This window comes from Cyrtonyx montezumae, unplaced genomic scaffold, assembly GCF_038088225.1.
Source record: "Cyrtonyx montezumae isolate F1298 unplaced genomic scaffold, pur_monq_1.0 scaffold_14, whole genome shotgun sequence".
In the NCBI taxonomy this organism is placed as follows: Eukaryota; Metazoa; Chordata; class Aves; order Galliformes; family Odontophoridae; genus Cyrtonyx; species Cyrtonyx montezumae.
The window spans coordinates 1,609,152-1,629,769 of record NW_027071870.1 but is presented as its reverse complement, the minus strand read 5'-3'; the positions used below and the strand labels follow the sequence as shown (position 1 = coordinate 1,629,769).

The 20,618-nt window shown below is 38.7% G+C and overlaps 2 protein-coding genes across 5 annotated transcripts in view; one reads left to right on the top strand and one right to left on the bottom strand.

The window, feature by feature from the left end:
- The window catches only part of PDK4 (pyruvate dehydrogenase kinase 4), a 184,647-nt gene that overhangs the window by 60,777 nt on the left and 103,252 nt on the right, over nucleotides 1-20,618 (bottom strand). The window lies entirely within an intron of this gene.
- PPP1R9A (protein phosphatase 1 regulatory subunit 9A) overlaps nucleotides 1-20,618 on the top strand; it is a 125,663-nt gene that overhangs the window by 66,359 nt on the left and 38,686 nt on the right. For all 4 annotated transcript variants that reach the window (XM_065731252.1, XM_065731251.1, XM_065731249.1 and 1 more), the window contains exons 2-5: nucleotides 1,502-1,634; nucleotides 2,119-2,239; nucleotides 6,936-7,040; nucleotides 20,412-20,547. In XM_065731252.1, the coding sequence (XP_065587324.1) occupies nucleotides 1,502-1,634; nucleotides 2,119-2,239; nucleotides 6,936-7,040; nucleotides 20,412-20,547 (495 nt within the window). The remainder of the gene's footprint in view (nucleotides 1-1,501; nucleotides 1,635-2,118; nucleotides 2,240-6,935; nucleotides 7,041-20,411; nucleotides 20,548-20,618) is intronic.

Sequence of the window (20,618 nt, the reverse complement as noted above, 5' to 3'; positions counted from 1 at the left end):
TCTTACTCACTATCTGTATGCACTTATCTGCATTTGACAGTAACGGATTAAACGACATTGTTCTTGAAATAGGTTGGAAGTCTCTATGGAAGATCTGTGCTGCCTTAGGGAAGCAGTGGCAGGGCAGCTGGGGCCTGGCTGGACTGTGGGCAGCCTCTTGGTGCCAGAGTGCTTGATAAGGCCTCGGGGCAGCCATCAGGGTGTGGTGGTTTGCACCAGCAGAAGAACTGGGGGTATAGCAAAGTACAGCTGCATGCTGCTACCTTCTGTAAAGAAGGAAGAGGAGATAGGGAACTCTGTTTTCCTTTTTTTGGCATAACTTGATACAGGTGTGGGACTGAAGTTCGGTAAGTTTATTCCCGCTAAAAATGAGTATTCTCTCGTCACTGCCATCCCTGGGCAATTATGTGAAAGACGTTGGCAAACTCTGACATCTGAGGTATGAAAACAAGCTTTCGCTGGCTGTTTGAAGTTATTGAAGGTCTGAATAATAATCATAGTGGAAGTATGACTGAAAGTGGCATGAGTAATATAATCAGAACTGGAAAAAAAGGCAGCACCTATAGGTTGAAATAAAAACTGTTTACCAAGACAGAAAAAGAAGAGACAAGTAACAGTAGTGATAATAATAATATAAATGTATTTACAAAACAAGTGATACACAAAGCAATTGCTCATCACACACCGACCAGTGGCCCAGCCAGTCCTGGAGCAGCAGCCACTTCCCTTTTTGGCCAGTTTAGGCCAGCTGTCCTGGTTCTGTCCCTTCTCAGCTCCTTGTGCCTGCCAGCCCCCTTGCTTGCAGGACAGTATGTGATGCTGAAGAACTGAAATATCCTTGGCTCTGCAGCAATTAAAACATCCATGCGTTATCAACACTGGTTTTCTCATACAGCTGAAAATCATCTCTGTCCCATCTGAAACCAGGGTGGTGTTAAAACACTGCTTTAGAGCTGAAATAAAACTGTGAACCTGGCTTGTTTTAGAAATAACCAGGACAGTGTGCTTTGTTCTCCTAAAAGTTAGTACATAGTATGGGGCATAGTGTGTAGTGGTTAAAAAGTAGTTGGAGAGGTCTTCAGGTCTAGCTTTGGTTAGATGGATGCAAACTGGAACTTTATTAGAAATCAAGACTGAGACAGAGATTGTATACGTATTTCAGTGTGTTTTGCTTTTTCATGTATGTGAGTCATTAGCAACGATGCATTCTTAATAAACTGAATTATGTGCTATAAATATTGAGATGGAAAGGCCAACTTACTCAAGATTACCTTCTGCATTTGTAATCACAAACAACACATAAAAATCATTTATACTCAGAATTGACCTTTGCAACCTTACTTGCATTTTATGTAAAAATCCCACAAATTTAAATACCTTAAATGCCTTTAAAATCCTTTTCAAACTTTGTAACATCACAAAACAAAACCAATAGCTATTTTCCTAAGTTGGAACTCTTTCTGAAGTAGGTAGTTGCCTGATTTTTGATCTGTTTCCACAGGTTTTCAATACATACTCCAATGAAGACTATGACAGGAGAAATGATGAAGTTGACCCAGTGGCTGCATCAGCTGAATATGAACTGGAGAAGCGTGTGGAAAAGCTGGAGCTTTTCCCAGTTGAGCTAGAAAAAGGTATGTAGTCTGCACACCCCTTTGAGTTCATATGAAATTGATCTACATGTCTGAGGTATTCCACAGGCTTACATAGCCAATCTTGGATTTCCCTGAATCACCTTGGCTTTTTGAATTTCAGCAACTGTTGAATAAGAAATTAAAGGAACAGTTGAGAAACATGCAGTTCTTTATTTTCCCACAGTAATTGTTTTGTGTCACTCCGCTATCACATGATTTTATGATTTTATGCAGTGGTTTATGTGATGTTTTCAGTCTTCATTGGAAGAATAAAGATCTTTGATTGTTGTTCTGAGCTCCTCACTGGGGCATAGGTAATACTTTTGTGCATAATTAAAGCACTCGAATAACAACATTTTTAAAAGGGATCAAAAGAAATTAACGTTGTTTACATGGGAAATCAAGAGGAAACAAAGCGTGGATGTTTACCTATCAAATAAAATCAAATTTAATGAATTTCTGCTTTCACTTACCTTTTTCACAGATGAAGATGGACTTGGCATTAGCATTATTGGAATGGGAGTTGGAGCAGATGCAGGCCTTGAAAAACTGGGAATATTTGTCAAAACAGTAACAGAAGGTGGGGCAGCAGAAAGAGATGGCAGGTAAAGTAGACTCAATATTTGGAAACTTTCCCAGTGTTAATTATAATGAATTATGATTTCCACAGGAAAGAACTGTTAGCTGAATTTATATCACGAAAATGGAAAGCAGTAAAATTCTGAGACCCTTGGTAAGGTTCAAATACCTGAAGTAGTGTACGAAAATACACTACTTTGGTGCAAAGGTTAAAGTGTTAAAGAAGACTAGATTTGCCAAGGATGCATGTTTGTGAGTCCTGAAAACTGAGGTGCTTTAGTGTGAGTAGATCTGGAGATTCCACACTGTACATCACTGCTGAAGGTAGTTTTGAATGATTTTGAGCTCCCCCGTTTTGGCTTCAAAAACAACTTTAATCAGTTAGTGCTTATGAAATACAGTTCTGCTCAACATACGATTAGGAAAATGGTTCGGTGTTTCTGATCTATTAGCTTTTATTAAATGTACCTCCTTTCAGGCTTGCTAACTCATAGCATCACTTTGTATTTCTAAATATGCGTAGTCTTCAGAATTTGGTTTTCACCCTTACAAGACTGAAACTACATTACTCGTTTGCAGTAGGAGCCAAGAATGTAAATATGTCCATTCAAGAGGTTAAGTTTTACAGTGCTCATGCTCCTGACTGCTTCTAAGATTGCTCATTTGATATATGCAATTCAGAGAATTCCTTTTGTACATACGAAAGCTGCTCCAAAAGTAATGCCTCCTATTTTATTGTGCTGGCCCACAACATCAGAGGCAGATGTTGGTGTTATGGCAGTAGAGGCTGAATTTCCCACCAATATCCCATTACGTTTTGTTGCCATGTGACAGATGTCAACAGAGGGGAAATCTGACAGAATGGCGTCTGACATGGAAATGTGTATGAAGCAGTGGTATGGAATTGAATTCCTCCTTAATGATGATTGCCTGTTAACTTCTGATCCTGTGCAGACTTTGAAAGTAGTGTGTATTACCCGTGCTGGATACTTAAAAGGCCAGGCAAAAGTTTCTGCTGTGGAAAGCCTATACAAATTAAATCAGCACTCTACCTGTTAGGAGTTTACAGAGTTTAATAACTTTTCTCTGCAACTATTCTAGTATAGCCTCTTTCAGTCTGGGCTTTTGGTATCTCTACAGATTTTGGCAGTAAGACCCCAGCTTGAAGGCCAACTACTGATTTATCCCAGGCTTAAAAAATGTAGAGGAGAAGTAAAGATGCTGACATCTTAGGATGTCATGAATTCATTCATTACTTTAAGTGAATGTTTACTCTGAAAAATATGCTTGAGCTCAGCCAAAAGGCATTATGCTCACTACTGGCATTCTGTGTGAAATTATCTGGTTGAAAATCAGAGTAGCTCACACCTGGTCTCATAATCTGTATTTTCTGTTCCTCTCATTGTTCACATGTCTTGAGTGGGCTCCAGAAGTTAATGTTCAATTACAAGCCTCTTCTTTCATTTCCTTAGATGTCATCTTAAAGGAGCTTGTCATCTGAGAAAAAAAAATATGTTTCTTAGGCTATTCTAATGTTTTGTTGGTTTTCAGCTGTATGAATGTTCAGTCAGCTGAGAAATAGCCCTCTCGTTTTCCCTTTGTGAGCCTGACCGATCATTCACTTGAGAAAGGGATATGTAATCCTCTCAGTGGTAAGCAGCCAGTTCTGTAATAAAGTGCAGCAACTGTAAAAGGTCCTGTTAACTTCATCCTTGTAGAAGGCCTAGTTAATCATTAACACCGATAGCAAATCGAAATCTCTGAACAGGAAATAAAGCTGTTTCTCAGCAGTTGGATCAGGTATTCTGAATCACTCCACAGCAACCTTGAAGCAGTCTCTCTGAAGCTATAATTTTATGCATTACAATATCTGTAGGGTAGTGCCTATCATTTTTTGAAAGACCCATCAAATCATGGTATAGAGTACTTTAGACACAGAATCTGTACAAAAGTGTTTCTCAGTACTTGAGCACCTCTGACTTGATTCAAGTTGATACAAACAGGTAGCATTCAGTTGTCATATTAGAAGGAGTTGTGTGGCAGTATTTAACCAAGGATGATGCTTTGAGAGAAATCCAAATGAAAGCCTGCTAATAACTAATAAGAGAGATTATTGATAGTGTTTAGGACTGAATAAGAATTCTTTCTTGGCGAATGTGATAGTTTTTCAAATAATTATGGTGTTGAGTCACTTCAAAGTATTTTGAGAGCATCCAAAACAACTGTTTAGAAACATTACACAGTTACTAAAGTGAAAAATACTCTGAACTTTGCCTCTGCATAGGTTATATTTTTCAGTTCATCACACAGAGCAATAATTATGCAAGTATTTATTTGACTTCCTTTGGTTCCACTTCACAGAACTGTTGCTTCACATAGGCAGACTTTTAAGTCACAGCCATTAGAAAATAATTGTCAGAAGAATTACCAGTTTAGTTAATGATAAAAGCAGTTCAACCTTTATAATCTAGGCTTTGCCAACATGAGTCTAATTCTTCTTTCATGTTGGAAATTAGATTTGAGGGACAGGAAGCCTAGAGTTCCAGGTGGAGGGGGCTGTGGAGGGAATTTCCAACCGAAAAGGGAAGGCTGCCCAGAGAACAGTGCTCTGAGGACATTTTGGTCTATAGAGTGGCTGGGCTTGTCTGGCACTCAGCCTGCATGGGGCCAGGGTATGGACAAGGGATGTATGGAGCTGCAGGGGGAGTGGGACTGGAGAGTGGATGCCCAAAGAAGAGGGAGGCTGCCTGGAGAGCGTGGCTGTGAGAGTGTTCTAGTCTGGGATAATGTACATGGCAATAGACAGGAAACTTCTTTTTGAATTACATGTAATTATACAGTTGGATAATAATTATGTTAATCGTATGTTGTGTGGTATATATGCCTGTTTATGTATAATTAAAATATCTGTGTATTGAAAGAGAGATTCTGAAGGCAATGGTCATAAAAATAAAAGCTGGAATTGAACGTAGGAGCTGTACAGACAAGGAGATACAAAACACTCCCGAAGAACAAATGGAATCAGAGTCAATTGCAGTTATCAACCAAACTGCAGACAGCAGTTCTCTAAAATGATATTTCATCACCTGAAATACTGTGCGATGTATCTATATGGACAATACTAGTGCACTGCATTGTACAGTATGTAAACCATGGGAGCTGAACTACCTCTACAAAGGACTCTTTTCTTCCCCCCCTTTAGTCTTCACTGGAGAGAGTGACAGTTTTCTCCTCAGTGGGCACTAACTTCTTAAATTTTCTTTCTTGGAACAGCTGCAGCCATCTGACTACCACTCGTTATGCCAAATTACAAAGAAAATATTATTTTTTATATCGTATCCAAATACAATATATATTAATATGATACATGTATTTATTAAATCATAAATGGTTAAATCAGAATTCTGAGATTAAAATTCTTGATGTGATTTTTAAGATAGGAGTTTGCAAGCTGACTCAAAGATAATTTTTTCAAAGTTTCTTCTGTACAGAAAGGAGATCCTGCCCAGAGCACACTGGTGTTCTGTGATGTGAAGCTGCCAAAGCGTAGATCTCTTAATTCTTAACTCACCAGCAGATCTGGAGGTACTGATAGAACACATGTAGAGCTGCAAAGCATTGTCTCAGATTTGACAGCAAATTTAGCTCCTCAAGTCAGGTGGCTTCAGCCTCTTCGAAAGACTCTGCTGTGGAAGTTTGTCTTTGAAAAAGAAATCTATGATATCCTGAGATGTTAAACATTTAAATTGAGTTATTTTCATCTAATTTTTTTTCAAGGCTGTTTCTTCATTCCGTTATAAACCATATTGTTCAGATCAGTAGCATCTATGTAAATAATTGAAATTTGCACATTTTGATTACTTCTGAATGAGAGGTTTTGCTTTTGTATTGTAATTATTTTTGGAACAATAGAAGTTTGTGTATCACTAGAGGACAGTTTAACACAGCAATCTTTCCTCCAAATGTTTTAATCCAGATAATTCTCATGCTGGCTCTGGAGACTTCATATCGGTGCTTGTTTAAGATAAAAGTAGCATTTTAAAAATTTCTCCTAACTTTTCTGCATCAAACAGAGTATCAAACAGTAAAGGCAGTATTTCAGATAGTTCTTGTTAAAATAGTCCAAGACTTTATTGCATTGTGCCTCACAATTGCTCTTACATTGGGAATTTATCTTCTTGGAGCAAGATAGATGAAATATTTTAGGAGAGTAGGTCACAGTTAGATCTGATGCACATGCTCTTTTCCCTACAGATGAGCAGGTTGTTTTAGTTAAATATCATATTTTTTTCCATTAGTGTGAAATACCAAAGCTATGTCTTATGCTGTTTTCCAAGGTTGGCTTCGGAAAGAATGATATAAGAACAGTTCAAGTTTCTCATTTAATTTAAGTCATACGACAAAGGCAGGAATTTGTATTGCTGTATTTATACAAAAGGAAAGTGATTGGGTGATTGATGGTAACTTTGAACCTGGATTTATGAGATATGCAAATACAGACAGACGCATTTTTCACTGCTTCCTTGCTAATATTTCCTAATATTTGCCAGTATTTTGAATGGTACAGGCCCAATTCAGGGAAGAAAGTACTTTTGGATTGTGTGATTGTTTACCTCAATCATGTAATGATTGAGTTTTTGTTCAAAATCAAACTAAAATCTCTGTATGCTTAGTTGAAAATCCTCCAAGAAGTCCGTAACTTATTTATTTTTTCCCTGAAAGGATCCAAGTGAATGACCAAATTGTGGAAGTTGATGGCATCAGTCTGGTTGGCGTTACACAGAATTTTGCTGCAACTGTTCTTAGAAACACCAAAGGGAAAGTCAGGTGAGTATTTTAGAAGTAAAACAAGAACTGGGTGATTGACTGCTTAAGATTACCTGCCTTCTCTCACAGGAGAATCAGTCTGTTTAGGTAGGATCAGATATTTATTGTGTCTTTGTCCCTTCTCTGATGGCTGTGCCACTGCCCCAGGTGCAAGCAGAGCGGGTAGGGGAGGAGGGTACTGGGGGCAGTGGTGCTGGTGTGGGGAGAGTAACAGCCCTGTATTGATCCACCGTGTTGCCCCAGTTCCTCTGAGTTTCTCTCTCTCTGCTCCTATGCTGTGGTTAACTGAAAAGCATCGCTGCATGTATCCGTAAAATACTTAATAAGCAAGAAAAGGAATGTAAAAACAAGACTGTAAAATGCTTGTAAATGAGTAAGAACAGTGTTTCCTGAGAAATTGTTTCGCCATTTAAAAACATAGTCTGTCACATAGCTTTTATAGCTCGTTAATTTCAGCAAATATCTACCCTAACTGTGCAAAGTAATTCCAGAAATATCTTTGGCGTATTGCAAATCAGCAGCCTTCCTATAGCCACCCTTCAATTCTCTCTCCAAATCCTCTCTAATCAATAAAGCTGAATTCTTTTGAGTTCAGGCCTGACTTCTGAACCGTGACTGAACTACTGATGCAGCTCCCACAGCCAGTGGTATTCTATGCTGCTGTGCAGGTTTCCACAAATTCCATGGCTGTTCATTTATAACATTAAGGGATAATACTGAAATCTGAATTCTGTAAATAATTGTGGAGCTTGTTGATCAAGGTTTTTCCAGAAGGAACTTATTTAGGAAAAAAAAATACTGAAAATTGTAGTGTAATTTCTGGCAAATATGTTTTTGAGTAACAGCTACAGTTGTAGCTACATCAGTTTTATTTCTGCAAAGACAGAACACATGCTGTGAGTTTACCTACCGAGTTGAATACAGAAATGAGTATCAACTTTATTAGGTTTCTGCAGAGTTGGGACCTCTGAACATAAAATACTTATGACAGAAAATAATGTATTCCCATTTCAGTGCACAGAGCAAATGTTACTGGATTTTGTGTTTGACGTTTCAACTGAAAAAAAAAAGGAAAGTTCTGACCTAATCAACTTAAGTCTATGTAATTGTTATTGAATAAGTTACAGAATAGAATACTCTCCTCTACAGAAGAATAATGGATTTGGAGAAAAGAAGAAATAAAAAATGATTTTCACGCAGCGTGCTCCCAGAATCTTCTCATGGGATATAAATTACAGTCAGACTGGTTGCAATCTAGGCCCCTTTGTCATAAAATAACTTACACTAAGAATTGTTTCTCCATAGTTGTTGAGCTCACATTTTCAAGCTTACTAGGTATCCTGTGCTCAGGGATCACTGGTTTCTGACAGGTCTCATTTGTCAACGAGAGATGTGTGAGTTTCTGCATCTTTCCTTGCGAGTAAGCTTCAGATATTGAACTTTCACAGGAAAAGCATCCGTATGCATTAGTATCAGAACTAGATTAAAAAAACAACAGACTCAAAAATAGAAGTATTTTATAGATTATAATACAAACTATAGCTAAAATAAAAATTAGACTATTAAATATTATTAAATGAAATAGAAGTCAAAAGGGTCTATATGCATACTGACATGCTGTATGGTTAGCAGCCTTTCACTGTTTTATACATAATTAGACAAAAGAAACAAATTTGATGCAACTTCCTCTGTTAGTGTTACATTTAAGATTTCACAGGGGAAGAAAAAAAAAGATGGTTCTGTTTTACACAGGGTGGTTGGTTTTTTTCCTGGTTTACTATAAACTGAAAGCGAGACTTGGTGATACTGCTGAGCATTGTGTGGCATCAGCATCCTTCCCAGGTTCTGCTTGGGTGCTGAGTGGCCATGCTTTCTGCTGACACTGAAGGACTCTGGTGGGTTTTAGCTACTCAAAATTAGAAATAGTTCAGTCAGCTTTCATTTTGGGAGATAGAGATTGCAGGATGGTTTGATGGTCTTATCTTTACTGTAGGGTTAAATGTTTGTTTGTTAAGCTAGAGCTAATATTAATGAATTTAGATATGACCAAAAAATGTGGATTTATATCTTGCTGACTGTTTTTCATCATCTGTATAGTACAAGGGCTCTGCCTGCTATGTGTTTTGTGGAGAGAATGGTCATTTTCTGTCAAATCCTCACTCCTAGGTACACCTGTGGAAGAGATGAGATGGAAAAATCCAGTCTCTACTGTCTGTGAACCAGAACCTTGGGAGCAGTGTATGAGGGTCTTTTGAGCAGAATCCCTTACATGCCCCCAGCCTTTAGCTGCTGCCTGTCTGAAGTGTGAAGAGCAGTGCTTGTGACCTTTGAGTGCTGTCCCTGCCTTAGTAGCTGCCATTAATGATCCATGTCACTGGGGGAGGCAGGAGTAGTGGAAAAGGTTGTTTGCTGAGCTATCTTTGGAAAGGAAGAGAGCAGTAACCTGCTATATAAATACCTGTTCCCTTTCCTTCTGCAGGTGTTCCATCTGAACTACAAGCGTGCAGGCAATGTGCAGTCATACACCCTAATTCACACAGCTTAATTCAAAACAAGGCAATTACTCGAATCTGTCCTTCACAGGAGAAATCACACACATACTTGTGTGCTATCTAACAGTGTCAGAGTGATGGGTTTTATAGAATTGCTTTAATAAGCATGGTTATCTTAGTGATTATTGCATGAACTGCATGGTGTCCTGTACAGAGATACAGTGCATTTCAGTGGCATACCTCCTGTTTACAACCCACAGCACTGCACATACTCAGTGATGTTACCCTGATTCTAGCCAAAGTGCGTGCTAGTTTTCTTAGGAAAGTTTACTATATGTGATCAGTTGCAAGGATGTTCATGAAAAGAATGACAATAAAACTAGTTCTTAACACTTCGTAGTCAATACCTTTTCAAGAAGCTTGCATAATACCAATACTTAGTGATTTGTTTTTCTCTTTTGATCCTTCAGAACATTTTGAATGATCCTGACAGTGGAAGTCATTGACCTAGAATAGATTTTGCTATGTTTCTGCCAGAAAAATTTATCCAAACTGTCTGTAGCTGACATAGTAAGGAATTGTGAAAATGAAGACATGACTTTTACCTTTTGAACTGTTCTAGTTGAGGGGGAGGGGGAAAATGAGCAAACACAAGCATCTTATCTTATCCTCTGTTTGGAATACTGAACTATTTGTAAGGGTTGTCATACCACAGTAGAAGAGCTTGATCCTACCAATTTGGCCTCTCCAGTAACAATTAATTCCTGAATTATTTCTTATGATACTTTAAAGGAAGGGGATCAGCACCCACCAGATGGACTCTGGTAACCTATGAAATTAAGAAAGGAGAGAGAATTCTTCTGTAATCCCAGCTGGCAATCAGCTTCTGTGTTTAGGGCTGAGAATTAGTACCCTCGTGACACTAATCTGCCAAATGCAACTATGAATGCTATTTTAATTCATGTAAATATCACGTCTGCTTTATAATTTTGCTCAACTGTTTGGTTTACTAATATCTCAGCCTATTTCAGAATTATATTATATAAAGGAGGGATTTTCTTTTGAAGTTTGTGGTATTTTTAATTTTGTTGCGTGTCACCCTGGCTCTAAGATTAATGCAGCAGTCAGAGGGCAGCAGCAGACTAACATCACTAACTGTTCTCTGCATCTTCTGACCCATTTAGGATCAAATCCGTCAACCTGAGGTTAGCAAGTGGTGCCTCCTGTCATAAAAGAGGCATCTTGACAGTAGTTACTCTATCCTGTCATGGAGATTCTCTGGCTTGTTTTAGCTCCTAGCTTGCTTCTGTGTTCTTGAAGTTGCTTCTGTGGTCTTGAGCATGTGTGACTTCACTCTTCCTAAATTCTTCATAGTAATGCAAGGATGCTAGGGATCATGATGGTGTTATCAGAGAAGGTTCACATGGAAATTTGAATGCTTCCAGGGAGGTTCTTTCTTAACCACAGTGCCACAAGAGAGAAAAACTAGTCTTTAACAGAAAACTGTCTTTTTACCGTATGTACCTAGTGTCAGTCCTTCCTTGGACAAATGTGGAAGCTTTCAGTGGTGTCCAGAAAATAAAGGAACAAATTCTGGTGGGGAGTGACTTCACTTTGCTGCCTCACTAAATGCAAAATTTCATGCCCATCCAGCTGAGGGAAGCACAAGGACTCAAGAAGGGAGGGTGGGATGCTGGGAAGTCTTACTGGATTGATAAGAAGAAAAGAGTATGATTCATCTGAAAATCCCAGTCCTTCATATGCTGCTTTCTTCTGAAATATTTCTTCAATAGTTAGCCAAATTCATTGTTTTGTTGGAGAGGAAAATTTTAAATTCTGTGTCCTCCTTCCATATCCTGTCTTCTGAATGAGACTGAGCATTCTTTCAGCCTTCTGAACTGTTGCTAGGCACTGAGCTGATGCTCTCATGGTGCTTTCTTAGTAAGCTCTTGAGTTTTCAGGGAACCTTGCACGCAGAACCTGTACAAAGCCTGTCATTTTTTCTTGATTGGCACCACCTTGAAATTAATTATATTCATTCTAACCTAGCAGCAAATTGACCAATTTCTGCTTAGTTAAACACCTCTGAAATCCTCAAAGTCTTCCAGTATTAATAAAGAAACTAAATAATTGGTTAGCAAATTTTGCCACGTTGCTGTTTAATTAATCTTGCCAATTGGTGAAGAAGAAGTTCCAGTGATAGCAGTGTAGCTGTCAAACCCTGAGGCTTTCTATAGTTAACAATTCTCTACTGCTATACAGAATCGTTTATTTTGTGGGTTTTTTTTTTCCTATCTGGACAGTTTTAATTCAAAACAGGATTTTGCTGCAACCCATATTCCCAGTTTATCACCTCATTTCTTTATCTCTTTCTGTAGTACAAATGCAATCTGAAATGCAAGAATGAAGTTTTTACGTTTTTACATATATCTTATACAAGGAGCAGTTAAATGACTCAATTAATCAACACCAATTTGAGAAATCATTTATTCTTTCTTCAGCAAATTCCTCCCCTCGTATTGAGCTGATTTCTTTCTGGAAAATATGCTGTCTCAAAAGAGAGTGATTTGCATGCCTGCTGTTTGTTTTGTTTAACATCACAACATCTGGTAAGGTAATTTAAGCACTTGTGTCTTTGCAAGCAATCAGACAGTACAGAGGACAAATGAAGTCAACAGCAGGATCTGGCCAACAGCAGTATACCCCTCTGGGGAATGATATTTGCTCATGGTAGGAGTGAGCAGCATTGCTTTATTTCTGTGAATCCTTCCCCTACATAATCATCATGTCTTCTTCCAGCGTGCCTCACTGTGCAGATTTTCTCTTATTCTTTTTTAATTTTTCTGCCTGTGCTCTTGCCTTGTGAAACAACTGTGTCCTTTAAACATTTGCTGGCATTCTCTATCCTACATACAGATCCATGCAGTGGTAGAGACAGGAGAGATTTCTCCTTCTTCCCAGTCCTGGGCAACGATACAGCAGCCAACAGCAAAATATGCTACCTCTGTATCAGATACAGAGAGCTGGACTATATTGTCCTGTTTCCTGGCTAGAGGTGATGTTTTTGTTCTTCTTTTCTTGCCAGTATCTGTTTCCTTTAATACAAATCTGGAACCAAAAAGAGAGAAAGAGTATGAAAGAAAAGTCCTTTGCTCTGCAGTTCTATCATGCTAGGACTTAAAGGGTTTCTTAAGAAGACATCTGTGCTTAGTGCATGCTCTGATTCTTGGGCAGATTGATAAGACTGTGATAAACCTGAATCGGGGACTCAGTAGAAACTTCACTTGTGGTGCCTTGTACCTAAACAGTGTAAATTTCTCCCATTTGTTCCAGTATGGCAACACAAAAATTTCATAATATGACCTTCTTCCTTACTCCTGGCCCTTGCAAAAACTTATCACCACAGGTAATTATCCTACAAGACTACCAGATATAGCATGCTGCATTTAACATGAGAAGTTACTCACAACACTGTGAACTCTTAGCAGGGATGAGGTAAGCCTGGCTGTACTGCAGTGCTGTTTGTATTCCTTTTGCTGAGCCTGTTCTAGCGGGTGCAGCATGCCTGGGGCTGCCCCTGGGCATTCAGGCCAGCTGGCCTTGGGGCAGTCTTTGCTCATGCTGTTCAGTGCTCTTACCTCACAGAGCAGGGCATCTGCGTCCAAACCACCTGCTGGAAGGATTCAGGCTGACTCCTAGTCTTTGCTGACTCCTTGTGTGGCTGAGTATTGTTGGGTAGGGTACTAGTTAACTTGGGCTGAATGGTTCCAGAGACTCTTGTCAGTTTTACTGGCATTAAGATCATCCCTTTGACCAGAGAGATGGCTAATTTGAATTCTATGGCAAGTAATTTTGTGAAACATTTGCGCATTTGGATGGGAAATGATATATTTAAAATATATAAACATAAAATATATAAAGAAACCATGCTGAAGGTTTTAGCTGAGTTTATAAACAATTTTGCTAGGAATTTACAGCATTGTTTTAAAATACATTTAAGATTAATTTGTCATCTTTCCTTCAGTAAGATTCAGAAGTGCTGAATTTCATGTGGAGTGGGTTTTCTTCTCCTTTTCTGGAAAAAGGAGTAGCTTGACAGGTTTTGAATCACTTTATCCTCAAGTCAGTTGAATCTGAACAAAACCTCCTAACATTGCAACTGAAATGCCACTATAAATGTTTACCTCAGTGCAGTTAGGTTGTATTACCAGAAAGCACTTGCACCTTTAGAACAGAAGCAGCATGTATGCTTCACTTATATTCAGGAATGTTAAAGCATAGATTTGTAAATAAGTTTCTTTGAGGCGACTGTTCCCATGAAGATTCAGTGGTGCTACAGAGGATGCTGATCATCATGAATTCAAGAAAATTTCTATGCAAGTATTGTATTGGGAAACTGTCAGGCTGACTGGAGGAGATGGAAGAGGTTCTCGCTCCCTGACTGTGCTCAGAGAAGTGCTGAGCAGATTAAGAACCGGAACTTGAGAGGGTGCCAAAATGTTGAATCCACTGGCTAATTTTGAAGTGGTTTTGAGTAAAGATAATGTGTCAGTGACCTAGAATTGATTTCTGTGGGAATAATTAATCTAAGTGCATTAACACTGGCACTTGGGTTTTTTACATGACTTTGTAATCGTCTGGCTCTGATATCCCTTTAGTGTTGATAGCAGTATAGATCATCAGGGGCTCATATCCAAGGTGCTGTGGAGAGGCTGCTTAGGCTTCTGTGGCCCTTCAGCTGTTACTTTGCTGGAGCTGCTGAGGAATACCTTAACCATGTCATGGGGCCCTGGGGGCTAGAGCAAACAACAGATTTTCTTCTCCATCATGCTGGCCAGATGGGACTGGATGCAGGTCAAGCCCAGGTTGTGCAATTGATGCTGAAGTGGAGGTATTGGCTTCTAAACCAAGTGAGAAAGTGGGACAGGAGCGTGTTTGCCATCAGGCTCTGTAATGTAGTCTGAAGGGAAAATGACTCAGCTCTTGCTTTGAAACAGATGACGTGTTTAGAAGTTATGGTTAGACACTTAAAGACTCACAGTGCTCCAGCATCTGCTAGAAGGGCATCTTGCTTGAATGCTGGTAATCCAGGGGAGTTCTGGAGCCTATCAAAAACAACTTGACACAAATGTTCAGTGAGACAACCAAGGGAGACAGTGTGCTAAATGTTACTCAAAATAGGGAAGAATTGCTCAGTTCTTCAGTGAAGTTTGATGGCAGCTGTGACAGCATCAGCCATGCATGTTAATCCCATGGATTACTGCCCTGAAGGGTAAAAGCACCCAAGAGACAAAAGGGTTCTTCAGCAACAAAACAGGGAAAGTATGGATACAGAAAAATTGGGAGATTAAAATTAGTGTCTGCTTTGTTTCAGTTTTTCCAAAGACTGGCTCTGTGAATGAGGCAGTAGATTTTGAGTTGGCTTTAATGAGGCTTTTGATGTTATCTCCATCTGTGTCCTTATATCTGGTTGATGAGGGTGGGACTATCTGATGCCTGTAAGGTGGGTGGACAATCAACTGGACTTCTGATCCCAAAGGGATCAGGTGTTTCTAATGTGACCTTAGGTGACTTCATTCAGTCATTTTCATCCACTGATGGTGCTTATTTCCTCATGTTGCTTTGGGTGCTAATCTTCAAGCAGAGTTGTTTGCTTGTTTGTTCCCATTTTGAGTCACCGCAATGAATAATCTCCAAGCAAACCTTATTTACTTCCTTGTTTACCATGCCCTCATTTCCCTTTGTTACAGCTAATAGCTTTAGAAATCAGTTTGAATCTGAGGGGAGAACAGAAAGACCCTGAGGAATTTTGCAGGTGAGATGAAACTGGAGAGAATGGTAGAGAGGCTAAAGGGCAGCACTACTGCAAAGAGGGACCTGTGGAATTTTTCTATTCTTAGAGAGTTTTAAAACTGCTGAAGACCTTAGAATCATAGGATAATTATAGAATGGCTTGGTTGTTTGAGACCTTAAAGATCATCCAGCTCCAACCCCCTGCCATGGGCAGAGCTGTCACTCACCAGATCAGATGAGTGCCAGGTTCCCATCCAACCTGGCTTTGAACAACCTCAGGGATGGTGTACCCACAGCTGTCTTGGCAGCCTGTGCCAGTGTATCATCACCTTCTGAGTAATGAGTTTCTTCCTAACATCCAACTTAGATTTCCCCTGTCATAGATTAAAAGCCATTTTTCCTTGTTCTGTCACTATCAGACCATACAAAAAGTCAGTCCTCCTCCTGCTTATAGTCTCCCTTCAAGTATTGACAGATTGCAATGAGATCTCCCTGAAGTCTTTCTCCATAGGAGAGGTACTTCGGCCCTCTGATCATCTTCATGGCCCTCCTCTGGACCTGCTGCAATAAATCTGAACCTTTCTTATGATGGGGGCCCCAGGCCTGGAAACAGTACTCCAGATGGGGCCTTACAAGGGCAGAGTAGAGGGGAACAATCACCTCCTTCTGATGGTGCAGCCCAGGATGCCATCGGCCTTCCAGAACACAAGTGCACATGCTGGTTCAGGTCCAGCTTTTCATCCACCAGAACCCACAGATCTTTTTTGGCAGGACTCCTCTCTATGAGTTCTTCTCACAGCCTGTATTCATATCTGGGATTGCCTCTGCCCAAGTGCAACACATTGCACTTGGACTTGTTGAACCTCATTTGGTTCACATGGGCTCACTTCTCAAGCCTGGCCAGCTCCCTCTTGATGACATCCCTTCCTTGCACTTGGCAGAGCCATCTCTGCTTTGGGCTGGGGGAGACTGAGGCAGAGCAGAGCTCCCAGCCAAACTAAAATTATGCAGTGATTCAGAGAGACTGTATGACTCTTAGGTTTCAGATCCTTTTATTTGAGGAAGTGTAGTGTCACATTCAGTTAGTCAATTCCTTATGCCCAACCTGTGGCCCCTGTATCTCATGCTGCCATTTTTTTCTGAGCTTTTTGAAGCTTGCTCTACTGTAACTAAATAAAACTGCCTTCTTACAGGGTTCGTAACACTTTTAGCACTTTGGATTAATTATATGGTTATTATCCTAATGGAACCAGCCAGAGAAAGTAATTAAAGACATCTTGAAATAAATTAGATGCTTTAAAGCTCAGAAGAAAACCATTTTTAAAACTTGTCTAAAAAAAATCTGTTAAAATTCCCCAAATGCAGTGGACTAAACTATATGTTTTCATTGACCAAATTATATTTTAGGAAAGATTAGATGATAAAATGTCACTGTGAATCCTGTTGTAGTAAAAACTGTTCTCTATTTCTTAAAAAAATCTTTTCTAAACTTTTAATACTTTTTTTTTCTTTCTTAATAATTGTTTGTTGTATTTAAGGAATCAAAGCTAAATTATTTTGTCCAGGCACTGTTTTAGAAGCAATGCTCACTGAGAATAAGTTACTGAAAATCCATGCTGTGGAGCATCAGTTTTGTGTCACAGAGTTCATGCCTTCCCTCTCCCCCCCCCCTTTATTTTTCTAGTACCAGAGTACTTTTCAAAATTGAAGTGTTATTTAATTAAATTAATTCCTAAAATGTTTCTGTACCACAGTTGGTTTTTTATGTATATATTCACACATGTATACTTAACATATTTTGTTATTTCAAGGAGTGCAGGTCTGCAGATCCTCATTTAATAAAAGCTGGAAATATGCAGAAAGCCATATACAGAGTGTGCTTTAAGATCATTATATGCTGACTGGATGTGATGTAGGTGTTGCTAATTTTGGTAAAATGCTTTTCTTAACCACCAGCAGCTTAATTTTCAATTTCTCCAGATTTTATATTCTTTTATACTTCCTTACATCTGTGATAGGTTCAAGTACTAATTATGTTCCTAGCCCTGTCTCTGTTTATTTTCACACTGTAACCACAGAGAATAATATTTCACAGCTGGTAACTCAGCTAGATCCTGTGCAGCTGTGAATATCAAGGTCAGCTCAAGCCTTCTTGGTACTGTTCTTTCCCTCTCTCTTCCAGTTTTGTGGACATCAGGAATAGTCAGTAGTGGCCTGAGATTTAGTACAGTTGTACTTATAGTACAGCTTCATGGATTGGCCTGGTTTTATTTTCCATTTCTAGCTTTAGTAATTAAGGGAAATATTGTCATGATGAGTTCAAAGGTTTTCAAACCCTCATTTATCTCATATCCAGAAACATAACCAGCTTCTTAAGGACAGTATTACAGATAGAATTTATAGGTCTTTGTTGTAATACTTGTGGCCCTTGAGACTAATTAATCAAGACTGAAATGCATGTGCTTAATTTTTGTGAAGCAGAGTGATGGGAAATACATAATTAGCCATTTCGCTGAAGTGTGCAGATGATGGTTCAGTGACTAATTTTGTGGTCAGTGAATCACAACCTTATGTCTCTCTTTCATATTTAAACACTTCAGATTATGATAGTTCTTATATCTAAAGCCTTTCTAGGCTTAAAGATCAAATTCATGCTTAGCATTTTAATAACTGCCTATTTTATGGTTTTCTAGGAGATAAATGTTCTCTTTCACTTATAATTTTATGAATTACTTTAGGTTTAGTTTAAACATCATTGGCATATGTAGTTTGATATTCTTAAGGTCATGCAATACAGTGTGGCAAAAGGTTTGGTTTTGTGTGTAAAATTGGTCATTGTTTGCCATGTCATATTCCATTTTACAAGTCTCCAATTCTGTATCTAGAACTGACCTCACTTAGAGATTTAATGCTTCTAAATGTTTATTTTCAGACACTTTGGAAATGTTTCACTCTGAAGCATTAAATTATAGCAAAATAAACGATTCCTTGCATATTTATGCTTTTGAAAGCATTTGCTGTGTGTTTTGTCATTGCTTTGAGGCATTTATTTGTGTATCATCAGCAGCTTTATCCTTATTTCAGGATCTTCATTTTGACGTGTGATAAAAGTCTGGAAAATTACGTCAATAAAATGAGAATGGCAATTGGATGAGAAAAATAATAACATTTAATATTTTTATTTCCTACTTGAACATCCTTGGCTTTATGAAAGTATTAATGCAACGTAGTCTACAGTGTCAAAAACATTCCTAACGTGGAAATGGGTATTCTTCAGCTGGAAACCATGGAAACTTCATTTTCAAGAATAAAAACTCCAAAATCTTTATGTGTTAGTCCCAACTAATCGGGAGTTATCATACTTAGGATTGATTACATATTGTCTGATCTAGGTATTCAGTGTACAGATTAATTTAAGTAGAAGAGATAAATGCACAGCAAACATTGATTGAATCTTTTTTTACTTCATGTAGCAATATTGAAAGTTCATTGTTCCTCCCATGTGAGACTGAAAGCGTGGCTGTTTTAGTCTTTGTAATATTTGGCTATAAAACTAAAATTCGGGGGAACAGGATCTGACTGTGAGTCAGTGTGCAGAACAGATGAAGAGGCCACAAAGAAACATCCTTTTTCTTTCAGCCCCAGGTCTTTATCATTGCTGTCATATTTTGTAATTGTAGCATATGAGTGCCAGACTGTGATCTGCTTTGATTAAGATTAAAATGGTGGTGTTACTTGCTTTTAACCTTTCTCCTATTTTCTGCTCTATTTTCTATTGATGTTTTTAAACTAAGACATTATTGCAAGTTATTTTCAGAGAATTGTCTCATTATTCTGCATAGAGTCATTCATTCTCACCTTTATCCTTTTGAAAGTAATTATTGACTCACATATTTTGATGTTGAAATAATCTCCAAATTGTGTTCCTTTCTGTAGTGCCTGATTTCATAGTCTGAAAAATTATTTGCCGTAGGAAATGGGTTCAGATTCATCCACTCACAGAAAGTTGATGTTAATAGCGATAAACAGAACTAATCAAAATAATTCTCATACCTAGGATATAATGCACACTTCTACCTCTCATCCCACTAATAAATTAAATATGTCATTTTGAGCCAAATGTTGTGGAAACAGTTTACTGTGTGCGGTGTGTCACCTGATTGTGCTTTCAGCTCTGCATTGTACTTTTTTCATCTATAATTTCCTAATAGTTTTTCTAGCCTGCTGAGAAAATACTCCTTGACATCTTTAAACTGCACTTTTGTTCAGTAGTTTGCAGCGTTGGTAATGTATAATGAGTGTTCATAATTAATGCTACAGGTAGAAAAATATCTATGGATATGACATTGTGCTGAAAAAAAAGTGTTACAATCAAAGCCTGGATTTCAGTTGCAGAAGGCAAAATTGGAAAGCAGACATGGAAATCTTAGCCAAGAAAGAGACAGTGCTGTTGTCTTCTGTTAAGCTGAAGAAGCACGCTTCCAATGTTCAGAGATAGCTTACAGTGGGGAAAAAAAGCTCCCTAGCAACAGAAGTTCGTGAAATAAAAGATTTAAATTCAGTTTAAAGTTAGGAAATTGTATCTGTTGGGTTTAAAAATGTAGAAATCAAATCTGTCATAGCAGAAAGGCAAATCAGTGAGCTCAGAAATGTCTTTGGAGTGAAGACGGGGGAAAAAGTTTCTCCCAGGCATGTGCTGTCAGAAGGTCGCACTGTCGGTGTGCAACTGGACTTTCATAGGCTTCTGAGAAATGTCTTGCTCTTAAGGGAATGCAAGTGCTGATACATTTTTTATTTTTATTAATGGCCCTGCTCTAGGTTTGTATCTGTGGAGTTTGAACTCTGCAGATCTTTTTTTTTGCTAAATTTGGAATGTAGGCTATAGTGGTCACTGCCACTTTTGTTTTTCTTCTTGCTGTCAATATGACAATGGTCAGACCACTCCTTAGTCTTGCATGCAGTGCCCTTCTGGCAACTGGAATCCTCAGAACACGTGTAGAACAGTTGCAGCCATGTAGCTTTGCAGAAAAAGGCCACTTCAGTAAAACAATAGGAGTGACCTTTTCTTCAATGATGTTTTGTCTAGGTTTGTAATTGGCCGAGAAAAGCCAGGCCAAGTGAGTGAGGTTGCACAGCTGATTAGCCAAACTTTGGAGCAAGAACGCCGCCAGAGAGAGCTCCTGGAGCAGCATTATGCACAGTACGATGCAGACGACGATGAGGTAACATGCTTTCTAATGTTTCAATATGCAGAGGGTTTTCATGTTCTGCTTTCTGTCTTCCTGGTTCCTGC